The following is a 22974-nucleotide window of genomic DNA, read 5'->3' as shown; positions in this document are numbered from 1 at the left end:
CAGTTGTGCCGCATTGACCCTAAAGCCCGTTTAACGCAACCTGTTATAGTGAAAAGCAGCTTAGAGGAGAGGAGAGGGGATATGGTGTTCTGGGAGGATCTGGGATCGGTTGAGCCAAAGGGCTTTCATCATCGGAAGCGATCTTGTGATTAGTGAAAGTCTCAAAGATTTGGGATCATCCGTGTCTCGGTGTTGAGGCTTTCGGCGACGGTGAGAATCCAGGGTTGAGTCTCCCTGAACCTGATCAGTTTCTTTTCAAAAAAAAAGCTAATTTTTATCACAGCTTTCACGCCGCCTCAACAGATCAGCCCTTGAAAATAAATAAGACGCCAAAAAACAACAACCCTTAGAAGCCACTCTTAAGGCCTACACTTTAAGATACAAACTTCCCTCCCTCCAACACACAAAAAAAATGGCGGGCGTTCAATCTGAAACTGCAGTCACCAACCTAGAGACGGCTGTGCTGCCATCTGGTGGTGGTTAATCAAGACCAGTAACCGATCGAATAGCGCCTACTTTACCCCAATATATAAAGTGAGGAGACTTGACATTTTCCCTCTTTGTTTCCGCAGGTATGCGTAGGAATCGATCCTCTCCTCCTCTCTCGCTTCCCTCGTAAGAAAAATCCTGAAGAGAGCACGCGAGTGAGCTTCAGTTATTTGCACAAGTCACGCCCGCGCGCGCGGAAACCATTTTGGGAGAATGTGCTGCACGAGTGCGACGACGAGGAGCTGCGGTCTGCGTCTTTGAAGGACTAACCGTTCGCGACCAGGAGCTGAGAATGGAAGAAAAGAGAAGCTGTGAAGAAGATCACAGTGAAAGAGTTCGGACTGACAATCGCACACTTGCACATGATTGATGATTGCCTCCAACGGACTGGCCATGAGGTTACCAATGTGAACTTTTTTTAATGAACCGTCGCCTTTTTTTTTCTTTATGTCCAATATCAGCCGGGAAGAATTTTTATTGGAATCACCACAAAACAAGCAGCAACTTATAAGCAGCACTTTAGACGCCGGGGACTGATGCGATTGGTGCAACGGGGTTGTTTTCCCGAGAGGCGTCCCTGAAATTTAGCAAATGTGCCCTTGCCAAGCTCCTAGAAGGTAGCACTTGGAAGCCTTTCGTAGGGTCATGGAGCCAGAATCGAGTCCTGTCCACCAGAAGAGCACAGGAAGGTCTGCTCCGAGCCCCAGCAGGAAGGCTAGCAGGAGTGATGCATCTCCACCAAACGTAAGGTCAACCGTTGCCTATCAGCCGGGCCAGCTCCATCCCAGGAGTGAAGTCCTGCCGTTGCAGCAGAGCTTTGGCGGACTTCTGCCGATGCCCTCCTCCGAGCTGGCCCACCAACACCCCCCGCCAAAGCAGGACCCACCAAAACACCCCAGCGCTTATCCGTACGACCAGCCCCGCCATGTTCCCCAGCTCCTACCGCAAGCCACGCCACCAGCGTTCATGGCGGTCGTGAAACCCGAACCCGGGCTGGAGAGACGGTCCTGGCAACGCTTCGACCCGCGAGGCTCCATCCCCATCCCCTCAGGACCGTTCGGCCCTCCCGGCTTCCACCCTCACAGCCACCTGATTCCCCACCAGACCTCCATCATTCCCAAAGAGGAGCCCCAGGCTGTGTACGGCCACCAGGCCGCTCAGGTCACCTCCAAGCAGGAAGAGACAGGTAGAAAGGACAAGAAGCCCCCGAAGCCCGGCAAGTACATCTGTCAGTTCTGTGGCCGCCCCTGCGCCAAGCCCAGCGTGCTCCAGAAACACATCCGCTCCCACACGGGGGAGAGACCCTATCCTTGCCACTCCTGCGGCTTCTCCTTCAAGACCAAGAGCAACTTGTACAAGCACAGGAAGTCCCACGCTCACAAGCTGAAGGCTGGGCTGGTGTTGGGGGGCGGCGTTGGGGAGGCGTACGTAGACGCAGGCACAGGGGCGGGCGCGGCCAGGCTGGAGCTGGAGAAGGTGAGTGGGGACGAGCCCGAGGAGCACACGGAGGGAGACGAAAGCACAGACTCGGAGGACGAACTCTCGGGGATGTCGGGGCATTCGGTGGACTTGACGCCACATAAACACAAGCACATTCCAGGCTCCGTTTCGCTCGGCTCGCAGGAGCTCAGCCCCCCGCACGGACCCCCGTTCACGTCTCAGACGGACCCCTCGTGGGAAGAGGGCTCTCGCGCCTCCGAATCCTCCCTTGACCTTTGCGTGAGCCACAAAGCCGAAGATTCCCACTCGATCAAACAGAAGCTGGCGCTTCGCCTGAGCGAGCGGAGGAGGGCATTGGCTGACGAGCAGACCCAGACCTTCCTGAGCCCCGGCAGTAAAGGCAGCACGGAGTCCGGGTATTTCTCCCGCTCCGAGAGCGCAGAGCAGCAAATGAGCCCCCCGCAGACCAGCGCAAAGTCTTACGCCGAGATTATACTGGGCAAGTATGGTCGATACGGTCAAAGGACTTCCATGATAGCGGCAACCGCGACCCAAGGTTCTCAGCACATGCCCACGGAGGAGAAACCCAGCACAGTCTCCTTCCCCGTGCACAAAACCCAAATGGAACAGAACGTCATCGAACACATCACAAAACTGATCACAATCAACGAGGCCGTGGTGGACACCAGACAGATCGATAGCGTCAAACCCCGCCGGACCTCGCTGTCCAGACGCGGCAGCCTGGAATCTCCCAAGGCTGGCACCTCGAGGGAGGCTTTCCAGTTCGACCTCAAGTCCCTGGGTTTGCCCAGCGGCCTGGGCACGGACCCGGGCAGCAGGTTCCCCTTCGGGGACGGGGCTGCGACATCGCGTCTCGCCCATGGCTCCGCAGAAACCGTGCCCCTCACGAGGAGCAATTCCATGCCCTCAGAAGGCAGCGCCGCCCTCCCCCACGCCTTCAAGGGCAGCTATTCATTTGACGACCGGATGATGGGGGCTGAGGGTGTCTTGCGAGGTTCCGGGCACTCGCTGGCCTCCCACCACCGCATGTTGAGGAGGCAAAAAGCCATCGAGCTGCCCTCGGGTATGGACTACCAGTCGGAGGAAGGTTCGGCTAAAGAGAGCCCAGCTCAGGCTCTGATTCTGGCTCAGGCCAGCGCAACCCAGCTCGGAGAGCGAGACGCTGGACAAAGTGACCTAGTGAAGAAGACCAGGAGGGGCCCCAGGGCCAAGGGGCTGATGTACGAGTGTGATATCTGCGGGGCCCGTTACCGCAAGAGGAACAACTACGAAACCCACAAGAAGTATTACTGTTCGGAGCTGCACGGCCCCAAGGGGAGGCCGTACCTGTCTCGGGGTCCCAGGGAGACCGAGGCCGGGCCCCACCAGGCCCCCCTGCCCCCGCAGGTGATGCACTACAAGCTGGGCAGGTCGGAGCTCACGCAAGCCAGGAAACGGAGGAAAGAGAAGAGCCTCGGGGACGACGAGGAAATTCCGACGGACTACAGCAGCCGCTCACTCTCCTCCTACGAGGCTCCCGCGCCCTGCGCTACTGTCACATTTAGCCAGGCTGCTCCTCCCCCGTCCCCACCCCCTCACACTCACACCGATATACCACCCAGCACCCAATCGGTAAAGTCACTCGCCCCCGGCGAATGCCGACAAGCGGCGGAAGCTTCTCTCGGTTCAGACGCGGCGATGCGATCGATCCCGTCGGCCTCGGCGACCGCCGGCGAGAGCGGAGGCAAGAGAGCGACCGGGAAGGAGATCTCCGTCATTCAACACACCAACGCGCTGAGCCGACCCGGCTCCTTCGAGAATCAGGAATCGCTGGTGCAGGAGAGCGTGCCGCTGGCGGCTGAGCGTTCCGGCCAAAAGATTCCCGAGTCGGAAGCGAGCTGGCAGCCCCCCGCCCGGCATCACCACCACCATCACCCCTCGCTCGTCCGGCAGCACAAGATCCAAGTGCCCGAGATCCTGGTGACCGAGGAGCCGGACAAACCGGAGAGAGTGCCAGAGCCCGTCGTCGCCAAGGAGCCCGAGAAGCCGATCGAGGAATTCCAGTGGCCGCAAAGAAGCCAAACTCTGGCCCAGTTCCCGGCCGAGAAGCTACCACCAAAGAAGAAGAGGTTGCGGCTGGCGGAGTTGAGCCAGTCCTCGGGGGACTCGAGTTTCGAGTCGTCGATCTCGCTGACCCGCAGCCCGAGCCAAGAGAGCAGCGTGTCGCACGCCTCCAGTCGCTCTGCCTCCTTCGACAGGGAGGAGCTTGGCAAAGGCGAGGGCTTGCTCAGAGGGGAGGTGTCATGCCAGCCGGGGGAGCTCCGTGGCAAGCCCAGCGCTGGGCTCCACACGCTGGCGGTGCCCGCCAGCCATTACTCACACCATAGGGAGATGCGTCGCTGCTCGTCCGAGCAGGCCCCCGCCGCCCAGCACCCCTCGGAGGGCTCGGAACCCCGCAGCAAGTCCTTCGACTATGGCAGCCTGTCCTCCGAACCCCCCTCCTCCTCACTCCCCATCCCTTCCCTCTCCCCGCTGAAGGAACGTAGACGCTGCTTCCTGGTACGCCAGGCCTCGCTCAGCAGTTACACCGACCCCGAGCCGGACCCCAAACCCGTCCCTCGGCACGAACAAGCCCCTCCGCCCTCCTTGTCCGCTCAGGCCCAAACCCCTCGCTATCTCTCCCCTCCCCCTCCTCCGCCTCCCCCACCCTCACTGCCCCATTCCTGCCAGCCGGGCGACTCACACTCTGAGCTGCCTGAAATCTACACCCATTCTCATTCCCAACTGACGCAGGTCTCATCACAGCCGCTATTCCCAGCCCCTCATCATCAAGGCTGGCCATTGCCGGTGACGACCGAAGTCCTTTCAGCTCAGCTGGTGCCCCCACTCTCCTACCACCTCTTCCCCTCCCCACAGTTGCCTGTTCACCTCCAGGTTGCTGCTCAGCTCCTCCAACACCCGATCGATTTGTCGACCCCCCTCCACCCCACCCCGCTGCACCCCGCCCCCACCCTCGTTGCCACGGCCCCCTTCCCCCTGCGCCCCCACCTCGCCCTCCAGCTGCACCCCGATCCCGGCCCTCCCTTCAGGGAGCAGAAGCGTTTGGGTCGCCCGCCTGCTCCCCCCCCTTCTTCCTCCTCTTCCCCGCCGTTCCGCTCTCAGCCCGAGCCGGCGTTGCCACTGCCGCTGATTACCCACTTCCCTGAGGCCCTGCCTCCTCTGGCACCGGTGGTTGTACCCGTCAGGGTTCAGACCCACATGCCCACCTACGGCACCGCCATGTACACCACTCTCTCCCAGATGCTGGTGACACAGAGCATGGGCAGCCCCTCCACAGTGGTTCTATGCAGAGTCGAGGACAGCAGAGCCAAAGGCACTGTAGTGTGTACACCAGCCGGGCAGGGACTGAGCCTCAACTTGTCCCAGATAATAACCAGCCACCACAGAGACGTCTTCCAAGCCCCGTACTTACGGATCCCATTCCCCATGACCGAGAGAAAGGGCTACGCAACCCTGGGATCCCCCGCGGACCGCGCTTACGCGAGCGACTGTTACCCGTCTGCCATCGGAGGCAGCAAGAGGATGCTTTCCCCCGCGGGCAGTTTGGAGCTCACCATGGAGAGTCAACAACAGAAGCGAGTGAAGGAGGAAGAGATCGAAGAGGAGCCCGAAGAGAAATCCGAGCCGGAGGAACGTCCAACTGCAATACCATCCGGGCCCGCGGTGGCCGGCAGACTGCACAAGCCACTGGCCACCAGACAGTGCGTTGAGTCAAAGGCATCACCCACCCTGACCTGCCAGGAATGGGACTCGGGCTCGAAGCTGACGGTGCCCACCCAACAGTCAACAGGGTCGTCCGAAAAGTACCAGCTCTGGCCGGGCTCCCAGTACAGCAGCAAAGCGAGCCTGGCCACCATGAAGAAGGAAGAGCCAGAGACCACTAGGGAACGCTCTTCTCTCCAACTGCAAGAACCTCAGCAACCGACCTCCAGCACGTCAGAGGACACCCCCAGCCCCTTTCTCCTCACAGATGTCAGTGACGTACAGCAGGTCCTCCACTTCCCCAGCCTCCACACAACCACTAATGTCAGTTGGTGCTATCTAAACTACATCAAGCCAAATCATGAGCAGCAAACGGACCGAAGGGCCTCGGTGTACGCCAGTTGGTGCATCAGTCTGTACAACCCCAACCTGCCGGGCATGTCCACCAAGCTGAGCCTGGCTCTGCTCAGGTCAAAGCAGAGGACGAGCAGGGAAATGTACACCATGGCAGCTGTGTCGCGGCGAGATACTGGGAAACTGGTACCATCGAGTACAAGAAAACCCCGAGTCAGTGAGGTGAGACCACAACACATAGCAATACGTAGGGAGGATGCACAGAGATACTTATTGATACACAGTGATACGTAAAGATACACAATGATGAAAGAGGTACATAGAGATGCAAAGAGTTACATATTAATACATAGTGATACATAAAGATACACAATCATTAAAGAGATCCATAGAGATACATAGAGATGCAAAGAGTTACATATTAATACATAGTGATACATAAAGATACACAATCATCGAAGAGATCCATAGAGATACATATAGATGCAAAGAGTTACACAGAGATACATGGTGTTACAAGGCACAAAAGCAGACCATTCGGCGCAGTGAGTCCAATGCCGGATTGATACTCCACACGAGTCCCCCCACCTCACCAGTTCTCTCTTACTCACCGTGTTCGACACAGTCGACCATGCCATCCTCCTCCGTTAGCTCTGCTCCCTCATCTACCTTAGTGGGACCGCACTTGCATGGTTCGAGTCCTACTTAACCGACCGTCTCCATTTCATCTCAGCAAATTCTCCCCTCACCGCCGCCCAGTCACCTGCAGGTTACCCCAGGGCTCCATCCTTAGCCCTCGTCTTTTCCTTACCTGTATGCCCCCTCTGAACGATGTCATCCTCGGACATGGGGTAAATTTCCACATATATGCGGATGACACACAAATCTATTTGACCTCCTCCAGTACCAACTCCAGGTCCGCCGATATTCTGGCAAACATCAAGGGCTGAATGAGTGTAAACTTCCTGCAGCTGGATAGGGACAAGATGGAAGCCATACTCCTTGGCTCCCATCAATATCTTCACTCCTGTGGTTCTAAACTGCTCAACCTCCCTGGGCTCTACCTCAGACTCACCGAACCAATGCGCAACGTAGGTGTACAGTTCGACTCCCAACTGTCCTTCTTCCCCCACATCCGGTCCCTGACCAGGACCGCCTTCTTCCACCTCCGCCAAATTACTTGCCTCCGACCGTACCTTGCCCCAAATGCAGCCCAAGCTCTCGTGCATGCGTTTGTCACCTCCCGCTTGGATTACTCAAGCACCCTCGGCCGCACCATCGCAGCCGGTCTCCCCAGCTCCACCATTCAGAAGATCCAGCTCATTCAAAACTCTGCTTCTCGCATACTGACCTGGACCAAACTCCGTACCCACACCTCATGAGTTCTGGCCAGGATCCACTGGATGCCCATCACCGAACGGATCGACATCAAGATCCTCACTCCCACGTTCAAATCCATTCACTCCCTGGCACCTCCTCACTCCCCAATCCACCATCCAGCGCCTCCAATGAACTGTCACTGGCCTCCTGCTCTTCCCTCGCACTCTCTGCCCCACCATCGGAGGTCGTACTTTCAGCCACTACACCTCAAAACTCTGGAACATTCTCCCTCGATCCCTCTGCCTTGCCCCCTCGCCTCTTTCAAGTCCTGCCTGAAAACTTTCCTCTTTGACCGTGCTTATGGCCATCTCCCCCCTCCCCAGCTCGGAGTCAGGCTCCGCCACTGTTAAGCGTTCTAAAGACGCTACCCTGTGTGGAGGGTGCTTTATAAGTGCAAGTTGTTGTTGGCCTAATCGGTTTTCATATTAAGGCAGAATGAATGCACTATTTCTGCGCAAACTTAAACGTTAGGACAAAACAGTCTCCCAGCCTTAGAATAGGTGTAATTCAACCCGTGATATGAAATTCAAGGATTATTATAATTATTGTAATTTTTGTGCATGCGAAGGAGAAAGAGGCGGGTAGTAATTGCACAGATAGCATAAATCTCTCTCTCTCTGAACAGATTCACGCTCCCTCCCTTCACTCCGGAGAAGGTAGAAAAGACACGTGTAAAATCGAAAAGGAGGAGGAGAGGAAAGAGAAACATGAAGACGACACCTCTGTGCCCAAGAGGATGGAACCATCCAGGATCCGGATCTTTGAAGGCGGGTAAGGCTGATCGCTGAACTTGGCTTCTTCTAGTTTTGGTCTGGGATAGTTACCTTGGTAACCGAGCTAGTTTTCAGGAATATCATCTACCCCACCTCTCACATTCCCTCTACGCGCACCCCCCCCCCCACCCACCCCCTCCTCGCTGCTGTTATTTGAATATTACCCCAAATGATTCTAACGGCGTATTTGGGACACTGTATTGTCTGCCCGTCCACCAAGTCCGTTCGTACATAAAATGGCATTTGAACTCCAGACCTTCAGAGGCTGTGTTTATACAGACAAAGCTTTTCATTGTAACTCTCTCTCTATCTCTTGCACATTCTCACCCTCTCTCTCGCACTCTCTCTCTCTGCTTCTCTAACAAGGCAAAAGTAGCACAGAGTTGGTCTGTGTGCTGTAAATTCTATAATCTTTGCCATTATGAAATCAAGAAGCTCTTCAAAGCATCACTAAGAGACCCATGGAATAAAGCCAGCATTTTGACTTGAAGGAAGCTGATAACCTTTAAACGTCAAGTTGCTAACTGCTGTTCAGAGATCCTGAGATAATTTTTTTTTGTGGGTCAGTGACAATCCTGTATTTTCCATTCGGGGTTAAACGTAATTTTTTTTTTAAGAATACGTGGAAGATTATTGGAATGGTTAACTGCAGTGGTGAGTCCTGTAGCTCAGTGGTTAGAGCACTCGCTTTGCAAGTGAGAGACCTGAGTTCAATTCCAGGCAGAGGGCGAAACCTTGGGCAAGTTTCCTTACTCCACACAGAGCCTAATAATAATCCCTCCAAAACCAAAAACAATAATAAATTGGTCATTTTTAGTCTACGACTGTTTGTGGGACATCGCTGTGCGCAATTGGCTGCCGCGTTCGCCCACAAATATACGGTCAATTCACTTTACAGTGTATTCTGTAAAGCGCTTTGGGACGTCTAGAAGACGTGAAAAGTGCTATATCAAATGCAAGGATTATTATTATTATTATTATTAGTGCCGTGGTTCCCAGTACTGTATTTTTTACTGGGCATAAGAGACTTGTGAAGGCAACATTAGTCTGGACCAAAGGCCAGCCGAGTGTTTGGTTTGTTCACCGTAGCACTGCTTGCGTTTGCTTCAATCAGTTTAATTCATGTGGGCTGGAGCCATGTCACTATTACAGTATCTGAACACTTGTGGACAGATTTGCTTAATAGGAATAAGCAGAAACCACTCCAGGCAATCTGCCACCCTGGAGAAAACTTCAGTTTGCCGCCCCCCTCCCCTCCCCCACCTCCGCTTAGAACTTGCAAACTTGCATAGCTCAAGCAGGAGAGACAAATTTACTTTAAAACAGATTGCAGCTCCGGTTGAGCGTCCAAAATAATAATCGCTTCTCCCTGAAATCCTGTAGAGTATCGTAGAGTAGTGGTTAGCGCACTCACTTTGCAAGCGAGAGGACCCAGGTTCGATTCCCGGGCAGGGCAAAACCTTAGGCAAGTTTCCTTACTCCACACTTCTCTGTTTAGTAGGTATTTTTTGTTTTTTTTCCTTGCATTTGATATAGCGCTTTTCACATCGGGAGGACGTCCCAAAGCACTTCACAAAACACACTGTAAAGTGAATTGACTGTATATTTGTAGGCGAATGCGGCAGCCAATTGCGCACAGCAATGTCCCACAAACAGTCGTAGATTGAAAATGACCAATTTATTATTGTTTTTGGTTTTGGAGGGATTATTATTAGGCTCTGTGTGGAGTAAGGAAACTTGCCCAAGGTTTCGCCCTCTGCCTGGAATTGAACCCAGGTCTCTCGCTCGCAAAGCGAATGCTCTAACCACTGAGCTACAGGACTCACGAGGAACCCTTCTGTTAATCGATTGGCAGATTGCTTTTTGGAGGATAATAATCCCTCCAAAAATAAATAAGTAAAAATAATAATTTGGTCTCTCGATCCACAGCTGTTTATGGGACACTCCTGTGCACAAATAGCTGCCTCGTTTTGTCAACAAGATACTGTCAATCCACTTTACAGTAGATCCTGTGAAGCACTTTGAGATGGCTCAATGATGTGATAAGGCGCTAAGGAAAATGCAAGGATTATTATTTATTATTAAATCTGCCGCCCTGGGCAGCTGCCCAATTTGCCTGTAGCTGGGACAGCCCCTGGGAATAAGTAAGAAGAAACTGATCGGTGAGTGCTCCAAAATTCTACCCTGCGTGAAGGCTGCTATGTAAATACTACTTGCTGCTGTTGTCAAGGCATCAATTTAAGATCACCACCAAAATAACAAAGGGGAGAGGTTAACAGTGAATTTTACACATCGCGACATGGAATGCCCCACCAAAGGAAAGGAATGAGGCAGAATCCCGAAATTCTTTTTAAAAGGAGTTAGGAAAGTGTCTGAAAACCCACAATACAAGAGAGCGTGTTGGGTGGGGGTGGGGTGGGGGGCGGCGGTAGGGGTGGGAGCATGGGAGGTGGATTAAGCTTCGAGCACTGTCAGAGAGAGCGTTTATAGTCTCGGGGACTCTCACGCCCTCTCTCACTGCTGGAGACGCTCTGTTATTCTCTGAGCATATAATCAATTGCAAATCGGGAAGACTGTGCAGAAATAATCATTCCCAATTGACTTCACCCCTGAATCTTGTTTATTTACTTGGTCTAAAGTTCCCGGGAGATAGAACGCGGCTCGTCCCTCATCAGCTGTGTCCATGGTCTTGCTCCTCCCTACCTAGGCTCACCTGAAGACCTTCTTCTTTGACCATGAACATTAGATCATTAGACTAATCCATACAAAATTAATTGCTATCAACGGCTCCATTATTGTAGTATTGCAGCATGTAACTACTAGGATGGTTGGGTGAACTGGATAGACCTTAGTCTTTTACTGGTTCCTATGTTCCTATCCGCTTGATGCCAGATAGTGGGCAAAGGAGGAACCTGGCAGCAGACGCTCATGGTATGAGAGAGCCAGAGCCTCGTTGGAATCGGGCCTGGTTATGTGTTGGGTGCCAATTAGTGATGTGTTGACGATATAGTGGGTTTGAGCCACATTGAGAGTGGAGGCTGTGGCAAGAGAATGGAAGGTCACTGCACTCAGGAGAGGTTGCCGATTCCTGACATTCTTTTTTAGTATATTTAAGGACAATTTTGGTTTAAGGCCAATTTTGGTATTGGAAACTTTTAGTTTCTCTGTAGAAAACTTGTCAGCGATCGCAAGCCAGACCTGGCAGGGAATATCTTTTTACACAAGGTAATATGGGTGATTGAGTGCTGGTTGAAATCTCAACGAGTCCTAATGACTAATTTGGGATTCGGAATGGATACAGAGCCCTGGGACTGTTGGCTTTCCGTCTTCCTGAAGCCGGGCGTTCTGCTGGGACAGTGGTATAATCAAGAACTGCAGAATGAATGTACTGAACCCCGGGACCACAAGGGAAGCTTTATTAAGTTCTGGCAAGATTGTTATTCTTAAGCAGTGTAGAACTTGTGTACAGTGTAAGTGCTTTTTCTTGAGAGTGCATAGCATTTGGATAGGCCTTGCAGTGATTGCTTGCAGATGGCCTCACAGAGAGAGTTTGTTCCACCATCGCAGGTCTTCCATGTGGCAGCTCCCTAAGGCCATCGGACTCTGTGATTTGCCATACTTTTATTTGGTGGGGGGGTAGGGGGAGAGGGGAATGTATCACTTGTTTTCAATTGGTCCAACTCATTCTCCTTCCATTTCTTCCTTCCCCGGCATTGGTGCCAAACTCTCATCATCATTCAAGACTGATTGTACGAAGGCTGCTATATAAATGCAAGTTTATTGTCTGTTGTACAGTCCTGGCCATTAGTGACTTGAGATAAGGTGTGATTCAGCATCTCTCCAATGACTTGCTCAACCTGTCCAGTGATCATGGGTCGAGTCAGACAGAGAGTGTTAGCTGCGGAAAATCCAAACTGCCTGTCACTGAACAAAAGGACTTGGAAGTACCATGGTCGAGGCTTCATTTGAGAGAGTGCTTGATGCTGTTGAGGGAATGCGTTTGGGCGGGTGATCGGGAAGGATGAGATGGAATGGGCCAACGGGACATTCTTTATCCGAACTGCTCTCGTTGTCACTCGGCCTTGATTAGGGTCCAAAGGAAAAGGAACGGATGATAACAGCGCACAATCCTCCCAACTGCATTTACATGTGGTTTGCGCAGTTTGCATGATGGGCAGGTTTGCCCACATTGCCCTCAGAGGAGCAGAAATAGAGTCCCATACGCATTAGCATGCTCGCCTTGAAAGCGGGTTTGATTCCTGGGTAGAGCACCATAGGCAAATTTCCTTACTCTACACGCCTCTGAAGACCCTCCTCTTCGACCATGCCATCGGCCACCCCCCTTTCCCTCCCCTCCCTTCCCCCCCCGACCCCAGCTCGGGTCTGAAATGCTGTACTCTGTCCAGCGCCTTGAGACGTCCTCCCGACATGAAAGGCGCTATACAAATGTAATCTTGTTGTTGTTTATCAAGCAATAAATAAGAACCCGATTGTTAGTCTTTTGGCAAATCGATTCTGCAGGTAATAATCCCTTAAAAGACAATTTGGTCGCTTAATCCCACAACTGTTTGTGAGACACTGTTATGTGCAATTAGATGCTGCTTTTCATAGAATTATACTGTACAGAAGGAGGCCATTCGGCATATCATGTCTGTGCTGACTCTTTGAAAAGAGCTGTCCAAATCAATCCCACTCACCACACTCTCTCCACAGCCCTGCGAACGTGTCCTCCCCAAATATGTTCCGCCCAAAAATACACAACCAATCCACTTTACAATATATTCTGCGAAGCGCTTGAATGGTCTCAACGACGTGATAAGGAGCTATATCAAATCCAAGGATTATTGTTGCTGTATTATTATCTGGGCCCATTCCCCCTGTCATGACACCTCAGCGCGAAGCAGAAGAGCGAGTCAGAGAGCTGCTCCTGCAGTCCGTGAACTCAACATCGCTAAACATGTGGCATCTGATCCAGAGTCTAAAATAGTGGTTGAACGTCCGCCTGGCCTCCTGTACCCAGGAAACCATACATCAGGCTTATTAGTGTTTGAGCACAGAGCAGTGCAATAAACAGGCCATTGCCAGAGTCACAGCCCTTAGTGGCGGCTAAGAACAGCAAAGTAGCTCTCGGAAACAGAGCACAAGCCCTGGATTGTGCTCTGCAGACACTGCGTTTACTTTTCAAAGATTTGTGTCTCTTTAAACCTCATTTATTTATTTTTGGAGAAGGAGGGGTGGTGGTGTGAGGGGGCATGAATTCAATCTGTGAGGAAAGTCGAGAACCGTTTATGTATATGTATAATATATATATATATATTTCATTTTTAAATTAGTTTCACTTAAGATCCATTTAAAAGTCACCTGTCTCAGGTAGATTAATGGCCTGTGTCAGGTTAAGTAGACACGTAGGGCAACCCAGCTCTCGGTGACGGAGGTTAAATGAGGCAAGGCAGCACATATAATGGTAACTCTCAGACAGATGTCTATTTTCATAAGGTTTCTTGATTGTAAGTTGGATGAATTAACGTAACCCCTCCAGTGCTGATTTCCCAAGGAGCACGAGTGTCAGGTGTGACTGGGAGATCAAGGCCTCGACATGGGGCTTAAACCCACAACCTTCTGCTTCAGACGAGACGCTAAACCGAGTGCCCGTTTGTTGGAGCGGATGTTAAACGATCCTACGGCGCTGTTCGAAAAGCGGAGGGAATCTGCCCAAGTATTCCAGTTAGCAGTCCTGGTTTCATAATTGGCCATTTGCTTCATGGCTGTGTGTGTGTGTGTGCATGTGCGTGTGGGACCTTCGTTGAACACAAATTGGCTGTTGCATTTGCCCCCAAATATACTTAACAGCAATTCCCAGTGAAGCCCTTCACGTTGGAGGCACTGTGTGAAACACAGGCACGATTATGATTATTATTACTCATTTTATTTCAGCAATGGGCATATAAAATAAATCCAATATATATTCTTCGCATTTTTTCTAGAAAAAAATATAAAAATCACGGTTTGCTATCTGCCGTCAGAAGCTGGTATTGTGGCTGTCATGAAGGCCGCTGTGTCTCACGCTGAACGGATGCCAATTTGTTGTTGTGATGCAATTATATGTTTTAATGCAATTTTTGGTTGAGGCCAAATTAGCCCAAGTCTAGTAGCCAGGATAGAGCATGAGTCTGGGACAGCCTGTCCACTCCCGGCTTCCCCCGAGTGCTGGTCAGAAGCTGCATTGTTCACTGCGCCAAACTTCTCCTCTAGGCGCCAGGCTGGTTCTGAGCTTGAACTCGCGCCGAGATTTATACCGAGCAACAAAAAGAAAATTAAACCACAGTTTATAAGAACCTAGAATCGGGGTCCCTAGGAGTGGACGGAAAGTGGCGTATTAATTATCAGCTAAAATTGACCTGGTGTGCGCTTTTTTAAAAATCTTTCTAAGGCGCTTTTCTATTTGTGGGTCGGCTTTTTCTCTCTCTAAGTGGCTCCTGAGGGAACCGCAAATTGTTCTCTTCTGCTCATATTTCCATCCCGACTTGGCCTTACCTCGTCTGTTTCGTGCCTGCCTCGCTCCTGCTCCTTGCTTTTTACGATCTCAGCATATAATAATAATAAGCTTAATAATAAGAAGAATCATAATCCTTACATTTATACAGCGCTTTTCACGTCGGGAGGACATCCCAAAGCGCTACACAGAATATTCTTTGAAGTGTGTTTTGTCAGCAAAAACGGCAGCCAATCTGCACCCAGAAAATGTCCCAAAAAACAGCCGTGAAATGAATGACCAATTTTTATCCAGAGGATTGGTGGTCAAGACACCAGGAGGAGAACCTCCCTTCTCTTTTCGAATAGCGCCATGGGATCCTTAACGTTCACCTGAACAGGCAGATGGTACCTTAATGTCTTATCTAAAGGAAAGTGCATTGTCTCATCCGAGACATGTCAATATAATTCCAAGTCCTGACGTGGGGTTTGAACCCACAACCCTCTGACTCAGTGGCGAGAGTACTACCACCGCACCAGGCTGACACACTTCTCACCCTTCAAAAATACACTCTTCCCATTCCTCCTTCTGAGTAACGCTGCCCTGACCCAACCTTCCTGAAAACCTCTTATGGATATTGTTTGCTCTTGGGCTGAAACTCTGGACAGTGTTGAGGGTAACACTTTGTGCCAATTATAACGTTTCGGGGGTGTAGGTGTGTGGGGGGAAGGATGCGAAATTCCATTAGCAACTGACATTGCCCAAGGCTCCTCAGTTCAATTGTTGGGGCTGAATTTGAAGTATTTTCTCTATAGTTACTGAGAATCCCATTTTCAGGAGCCAGAGAGAGCCTGTAACAAATTGGACTCAAATGTTCTGGAAGAATTGCCTATGAGTTGCCTATCAAACCAGCTCCTACATTCAGACTCACGTCTGATTGTGCCGCAGCTCTATCCAGGTCACATCTGATCCTGAGATAAAGAGGCTTGTGTCTACGTGTTTGTTTCTCCAATGCAAATCTTATGGAAATGTTGGGAGATTACGCCCCAAAGGAGCAGAGCTGTGGGTCTGGCTGGCGCCTCTTAAGTGAGGAGTTTTGGCTAAAGCAATGTGAGGGGCATGTTTACTTCACCCCTGTTACCACTCTTTCATCAGAAGGTTTGCGGGTTCAAGTGCCACACCCCACCCAGTCGGGGTCTTTGAGCTCACGGACCAGGCTGGTGCTCCCACACCCCAACAGCCAAGAAACTGAAAGGTTTCCACGCGAAATGGAAACAAGTGTAGTGACTGTCTAATTTGCCAGCTAGGACACCAGGAAGAACCTTCTTTTGTCAAACTAGCTTCACGTGGCTATCGTTGACTCTCACCTGAACAGGGCACGGTTGTTGTGGGGAGGGGGTTAGTTTAACATCTCTCTTGAAGGGTGCCCCCCACACCCCCCCATGCAAAAAATGTAACACCCAACCCCAGTATTGCATTGTGAGCTTAAAGTCCCTGAGGTGGAACTCACAACCTCCTGCCACAGAGCCGAGAGAACGGCCGACTGAGCCAGGCTTTTCTTTGCAAGACCACGTAGCCACTTGGGGGCTGAATAGCCACCCTCGGGGCAAAGCTTGTGGTTTGTTTGACGCACAGTGAGTACATAAAGGGCTCTCTGGCTCAGTGAAGAGGCATTTAACACCATTTACTTATAAAGCCTTTTCTGGGCCCTGATCAAGATTTAATTTACTCTTTGACATGTTGGTTCTGTGGTCGTTAAATTAATGGGACGCACTACCTCCTCACAGCACCCAGCGACACAGCCCATTAACAGCCAGGGGTAGTCAGTGGCCTCACTCCAGACACTCAGCAGCCTTGTTTTCTTTCAATCAGTGCAAGAGTGTTTTTTTTCAGTCGGTCTCAGAAAGCCCGTCACAGGGTTAAACAAAAGCATTTGATGCAGCACCTGTAACATCCACAAATGGCTCCGAAATCCTTTGCAGGGAAAACCGCTGTCGAGTGTAGTGACTGTGTATCCGTTGGCAAAATGTGGCAGCAGCCAAATTTGTGCCCGGCAAAGGTCCCACGCATGCAAGCCAAGAAGTGAACTTGCAGTTTATCTGGTAGATATCTTCACCAGGATAGCCCCTACCACTAGAGAAGGATAAAAGGCGAGGTGTAATCCCAATTTTTGACAAGGAACTATGGAATTGGATCAACACTGTGGTGGGTGAGATGAGAAGGGGAAATGAGCAGGGGAATGGGGATTAGAATACCCGTGCTCCAGTGTGGAGCGAGCACCAGCAGGAGACACGATGGGAAGAGAGCAGGGGAATGGAATTAGAGTAGAGAGCTCTAGTGGGAGAGCGAGCAGCGGCACAGACGCGAAGCACCAAATGGCCTCCTTCTGTGCAGTAAAACATTCTACAATTCTATGTTAGGCGAAAGCAACAGCTGTTTTTTAAATTGAGTCGGGATAATACCCTGAACAACCCGTGCCAGGTTAACACGAGATCGTTTCCAGAGACGTCCTACTGTTACATAGATGTACTATTTTCCATTTCACATTTTCTTTTAAATATTTTTTATAAAAAAAACAACTTTCACAGTCTTGTTTTAACCTCTTGCACCTTTAGCTCTTGGGCACTTCACTTCACTTCTCTCTTTCTTCTCTCTCCGTCTCCCCCCCCCCCCCCCCACCTCCCACCTCTGTCTGTCAGCTCTTTAAGTTCCCTCCGCCCGCTTCGTTAACTGTTGTGTTTGTTTTGTTTTTGGTCTGTCGTTCTTTTTCCCCCTCCCCCAAGGTATAAATCCAACGAAGACTATGTTTACGTGCGGGGACGGGGAAGGGGAAAGTATGTGTGTGAGGAATGTGGCATTCGCTGCAAGAAACCCAGCATGCTGAAGAAACACATCCGCACTCACACTGACCTGCGTCCCTATGTCTGCAGCTATTGCAACTTTGCCTTCAAAACCAAAGGTGAGGGGGGGGAGCTCTTTACCAGCCGCACGTGCTACGCCCCGCCGTCCTGTCCGCCTGGCTCAGTCGGTAAGCGCTCTCGTCTCTCATGGAGATCCCCTAGTGTAGTGGTTGGCGCGCTCACCTCGCAAACAAGGGAACCCCGGTTCGATTCCTGGCCGGGGCGCAACTATTCGGCACGTTTGCTTACTCCACACTCCATTGTTGGCCTAGCAGTAAGTAGGAACCCGCTTGTTGGTCAATCGTCAGATTGCTTTCCTTAAATCCTTCCCCCCAAACAAATTGGGCCGCAACTGTTTGTGGGACACTGCTGTGCACAATTGGTCACTGTGTTTCGCCCACAAAGTATAGTTAATCCAATTTACATCATATTCTGGGAAGTGCTTTGAGACATCTCACCGACGTGATGAGGCTTTATATCAAATGCAAGGATTATTATTGTTGTTGTTGTTGAGTGGAGGCTGACGGGTGGTGTGTAGTGACTTTGTTGTACAGCAACAAAGTCCTGTTAAATGCAGGCATGAGGTGAACCGAGGGTTCTTGACCGACACACAGGAAGAAACTTCCTTCTGCTTCCCACTGGGGAATCGTAACATCCAAGAGCATCGAAAGGTCTTTAAAGAGCTGCTTTAACACCTCGTCTGACGGACGTCAAGTCTGTGCCGATCTAAGACTGTGACCTCAGAGTCCCATCTAGTGGCTTAAACCTGCAGCTCGCTGGCCTAGAGGTGTGAGTGCCAATGACTGATCCAGGCTGATGTCTTTAAGGGATGTCACTTAGGAGCAGACCCAGAATCAGTTTGCGTTGGTTTCAGTGTAACAAGTGTAATAATAATATAATAATATCCTTGCATTTGATATAGCGCCTCATCACATCATCGAAACATCTCAAAGCCCATCTCAGGATCGACTCTATAAAGTGAAGCATTTTGTAGGACGAAACTCAGCAGGACACAGGAAGAATGAAACTCCTCTTTTCGAACAGCACCAGGGGATCTTAAACGTCCACCTGAACAGGCGGCCGGAGCCTCAGTTGAATGGTCTCATCACCCTGTCGCTGAGCGATAGCAATAACTCAGTGCCTCACAAAGCCCCTGATGTGAGCAGTCTGGGAGATCAGCTTCTCAGCTCCTGCTTTGTGTAGCCGGGCTGCCCCGGGGAGGAGGGGGAACACTCGCTGTCCGGAGTGAGTGCTTGAAAATCTGGGCGCACACCAGAGCAAATATTGAGCTTCCCAGTTGCTATTCCTATTGGAATATTTGGCATGCCCAGAGCAAGGTCCAAACAGATGGTTCAGGGAATTTGGGTTTCAACCTGAGCGCTCTTCCTGTTCCAATAAAGGGTATTTTGTGCTGTTTTGTTAACTGAGAGGCCCATCTCCCCTTCACAGACCAGTGGTTTTCTTTGGCAGCCCGGCCTGACTCGCGGGTGGTACCTCCAGCCAGCCTCTGTCGGTCCCCAGCTGTCCAGAAATTAGTTCGAGCTTTTATTCCGATTATTGTTATGTATTTTTTTTTAACTTGTCTTGATACACACACTCGCTCGCGCAATGAACCGGTTTCGACCTTTTTTTAAAAAAGAAAATCCGCATTTTTCAACTTTTTATTACGTCAGCCTGGCCTTTTCTCTCCCGCGCCCCCCAACCACCCACTCCTAATCCCCCTCCCCCCCCCCACTCACTCCCAGTGGGAATGATGGATGGCGGTGGCTTACACAGGGAAAAATAAATAGGTAATGATTTGTCAGTAATATAATAGTTGGCGGAAGGCATTTTGTTTCTTTCAGATTAAACACTTTTTTTTAACCTAATTCCCAAACCAACCTCAGGTGCCAGTCTGCCTTGGCCTCGTCTCCCAATCAGAACGTTGTGGGTTCAATTCCCCCCTCTTCCCCACAATTGAGCAACTGAGCTCCCTGTCCAGGCTGTGCGCTGCACTGCTAACCTTTTGGATGTCACGTTGAGCCAATGTCCCATCTGCCTGTTCAGGTCGACAATAGAGATTCCATCACAGGGAGAAAAACCTGAAGCGAGCGATGGGCGAGTGTTTCACCATCCCAGTTTTCCCCCCTCGGCAGCCGGTGAGGCGGAAGGTTTGGGAGAGTGAGAGACACCCGGGTCACACGTTGGACTTGAGGCCAAGAATCAGTGTTTCCGAGTCACTTGCCTCCTGCTCCCCTGGCACAGAATTTCCAGCTACTTCCTTCCCACCAACCTGAGGCCAGATCACAAGTGTCACTGCTGTCAATTTGGCGAGGATGTCTTCCTGTCCGCAGTGATAGGGAATATCACGCTGTCACCTAGTGTTGTGGCAGCAAAGGACAGATCATCTCCCTCGCCCACCTCCCACATCCTAATCTTAACCCCACTCCGCTGCTCTGAGTCTCTGTGACTCGCTTTGAGACATCCTCTTGATGTGCGTGTTGTAATTCTAATGCCTCTCATGCCCTGTGCCCCACAGGGAACCTGACAAAACACATGAAGTCCAAGGCCCACAGTAAGAAATGCCAAGAGATGGGAGTGACGGTGGCTTTGATGGAAGAGCTGGAGTCAGAGGAAGGTAAGACTGCTTGTCTCTCTCTGTCTCTGCCTGTCTCTCTATCTCTCTTTGTGTCTGTGTCTCGGTCTCTGCCTGTCTCTGTTGGTTTTGCTTGCCGTTATTCAGAAGCACTGGGTACGGGGGAGAGGGATTGCAGAGCTGAATCCTCGCTCCCCTGTTTGTTGATTTTAGTTTGTTAGTTAGTGATTCTGGAATGTTTTCTAAGTCACTCTGCTTTCTCTCAGCCCCTAATTATACATGTAAAAAATTATAGGCTTTGGATTTATTATTTTTTCTTTCCCTTTCATCGTTTGAAAGCATCTTTTATTTGAGTTTCTCAGAAGCATTGCCGAGTGGGACAACGAACAAATGTGACCACTGTGCCGCACTTTGCGCCTGCTTTCACAACCACAGTCACAAGCCCGGTAAAGGCACAAAATATCTCAGAGAATTGTGGAGTCCTGTAGCGTAGTGGTTAGCTCTCTCGCCTCGCAAGCCAGAATAGGCGGGTTCAATTCCTGAGCGGGGCAAAACCATAGGCAAGTTTCCTTACTCCACACACCTCTCTGTTTACCTAGCAGTAAGTAGGAACCCAGTTGTCAGTCGATTGGTGGATAGCTTTCCGGGGGTAATAATCCCTCCAAAAAATATATATATATAAATTTGGTCACTCAATCCACGACTGTTTATTCCAGGAAGGGCCTTGTTACCACGGAGATGAAAGGATTGTCAACTCAACAGTCACTACACTTGACAGCAGTTGCCTGCTTTGAGATGTTTTGGGCTTATAGGCACTGTCTATACAAATGTAATTTTGTTGTGTTGTTGTTGTATCAAATGCAAGGATAACGTTCATTTAGCACTGAATTAGATCCCGCTGCATTTGTTTCTGTGGGACTTTGTGGCTAACTGTTCCCTCCCCTCATGTATCTCCTTCAGGAACCAGCGAGGAGAAGCTCAAGAAAGCAGAGGAAAGCGAGGGCACGGACGCGACGGAAGAACATCAGTTTTCAGACGTGGAGGATTCGGACGATGACGAAGATAACGATGACGAGGATGAAGAGGAAGAGGAGGAGAGCCAAGAGGAACTGTCTTCGGAGATGAGGAGCGTCAGCCCGAATTCACTTGGGACAATTACCACGTTCTCTAAGGGGGAAAGCTTGGCATTGCCGTTGGACACCATCTCAAAGCAAGAGCCCCTCCTGACCACTCACTACTCACTGATGAGTTACTCAATGTCTTCATCTCACCTTCACGCCGGGCAACTAATGGCGTCGTCGGAGCTGGGCACGGTGCCTGTGTGTTACGCTGCCTCTTACGCTCAGCTGGAGGGAAGTTCTCCAATGTCACCGTTGACCTCCCCTGAGCGTCTGACATCATCGCACAGAGAAGCCTCAGCCAGAGACGCCTCCCCCAAGCGTCAGTGGTCCCCGAAGAGAGAGGTGCCGTCAGGAAGCCGTCTATCACCGGAGAGAGAGGAGCCCTCGCCAGGACACAGGCAGGCATCGTCGAGTCAATGCTTCTCACCGGGGAAGGAGTTATCACCAGGACGGGCTCCGTCGCCACGGAGACGCCCGTCTCCCGGACGAGAGGTGTCGCCCAAGCGCTGCTCATCGCCAAGGACAGAGACGTCACCGAGGAGGGAGGTCTCACCCGGGCGGCCTTCGTCACCGGAGAGAAAGGGGTCGCCGGGTGTCGCCGTATCTACAAGATACCTGTCCCTGTGGAGGGACGCTTCTCCGCGGAGACGAGCATCACCCGTCCGGACCAGGTCCCCCAGGAAAGAGGAGTCACCGGATGCCAGGTGCCAGTCACCGCCTCGACCGAGCGGCCAAAGCTCCTCATTCCTCACGCAGCAGAGTGGGGCGCCCTCCGCAGCTCTGCCACCCGGGCTGCCCGGCAAAGAGCTGGAACCACCTGACCTTCAACCGGTAAGGGAGTGCGCAGCCCTCGTAGGTTGTAGGTTCGAAGCCTGAACTTACAGGTCATGTGGGCAAGATGGGGGTGTGGTACGGAGGGGGAGGGGTGGGGTGGCGTGTGGGCAGGTGGTACCAGTGTGTGGGTGAGGGCAGGGGAAGGTGTTGGGGTGGGGTTTGAGTGGGGGAAAGGGTTGGATCAAGTGGGTCAAAGGGTACTTCTTCATCTCTCTCTGAGGGCTGTGCAGGGGGAGAAACCTTAACAACTTCAGCCCCAAACTACAACAAAACGTTAGTTTGCATAGAACGGACCTGAGTGCAGAATAAACTCTTTTGTCCCTTCTTCTGTTTTGCTTTTCACAGAAGACCTGGAGATTCGGACAAGGCGGCTTGTACGAGGAGGTCTGTCCACCGCCCCTAGCTTGGTGTCCTCACCCGACCAGGACTCTGCCCAGCGGGTCGGAAGGGCAGAGTGAGGCGTGGCTGGGATTCCGCCCTCGGGCAGGGGGTGCACTGTTCAGCCACCTGCCCCTGCACTCCCAGCAACTGGTAAGAACTCCCTATCCCATGATCCCGATCGGCGGGATACAGATGGTTCAGGCCAGACCCGGTGGCCATCCCCAGGCTCGGTGAGCTCCCTGCAGCCGGGCTTCTCCCTCACCGGCTTCACCGCCGCCAAATCCGAATCGGCCGCCCGTTCAGAGGATGAACCGTTACCGAGACCGCGGTCGGCCAGTCCGGCCACTCCCCAGCCGTTCCCCTCGCTGCACGCTCCTCTGGCCAGAACGCAGAGCGTTGCCCCACACAGGACGAAGGCGAGCGGGTTTGAGGGCGAGGGAGTGGCGGGGACGCTGGCGTACACGCAGGAGGAATACAGGGTACAAATTTATTC

General features: G+C 51.6%; 1 protein-coding gene and 1 long non-coding RNA gene across 2 annotated transcripts in view; both read left to right on the top strand.

Moving 5' to 3' along the window:
- Nucleotides 1–1138, top strand: part of LOC121849784 — a 41798-nt gene extending 40660 nt beyond the window's left edge. The window contains exon 4 of the long non-coding RNA XR_006085338.1: nucleotides 573–1138. This is a non-coding gene — a long non-coding RNA (uncharacterized LOC121849784). The remainder of the gene's footprint in view (nucleotides 1–572) is intronic.
- A 185-nt stretch (nucleotides 1139–1323) lies between these two features.
- Nucleotides 1324–22731, top strand: LOC103179618 (HIVEP zinc finger 3). The gene is made up of 6 exons (XM_042338605.1): nucleotides 1324–6267; nucleotides 8051–8196; nucleotides 17454–17629; nucleotides 20089–20187; nucleotides 21106–22097; nucleotides 22446–22731. The coding sequence occupies exons 1-6, from the start codon at nucleotides 1324–1326 to the stop codon at nucleotides 22713–22715; spliced, it is 6627 nt and encodes a 2208-aa protein (XP_042194539.1). The 3' UTR covers nucleotides 22716–22731.
- The last annotated feature ends 243 nt before the right edge of the window (nucleotides 22732–22974 follow it).

Source organism: Callorhinchus milii, unplaced genomic scaffold, assembly GCF_018977255.1.
Source record: "Callorhinchus milii isolate IMCB2004 unplaced genomic scaffold, IMCB_Cmil_1.0 Scaffold10, whole genome shotgun sequence".
Taxonomy (NCBI): domain Eukaryota; kingdom Metazoa; phylum Chordata; class Chondrichthyes; order Chimaeriformes; family Callorhinchidae; genus Callorhinchus; species Callorhinchus milii.
This window is presented reverse-complemented; position numbering and strand designations above follow the sequence as displayed.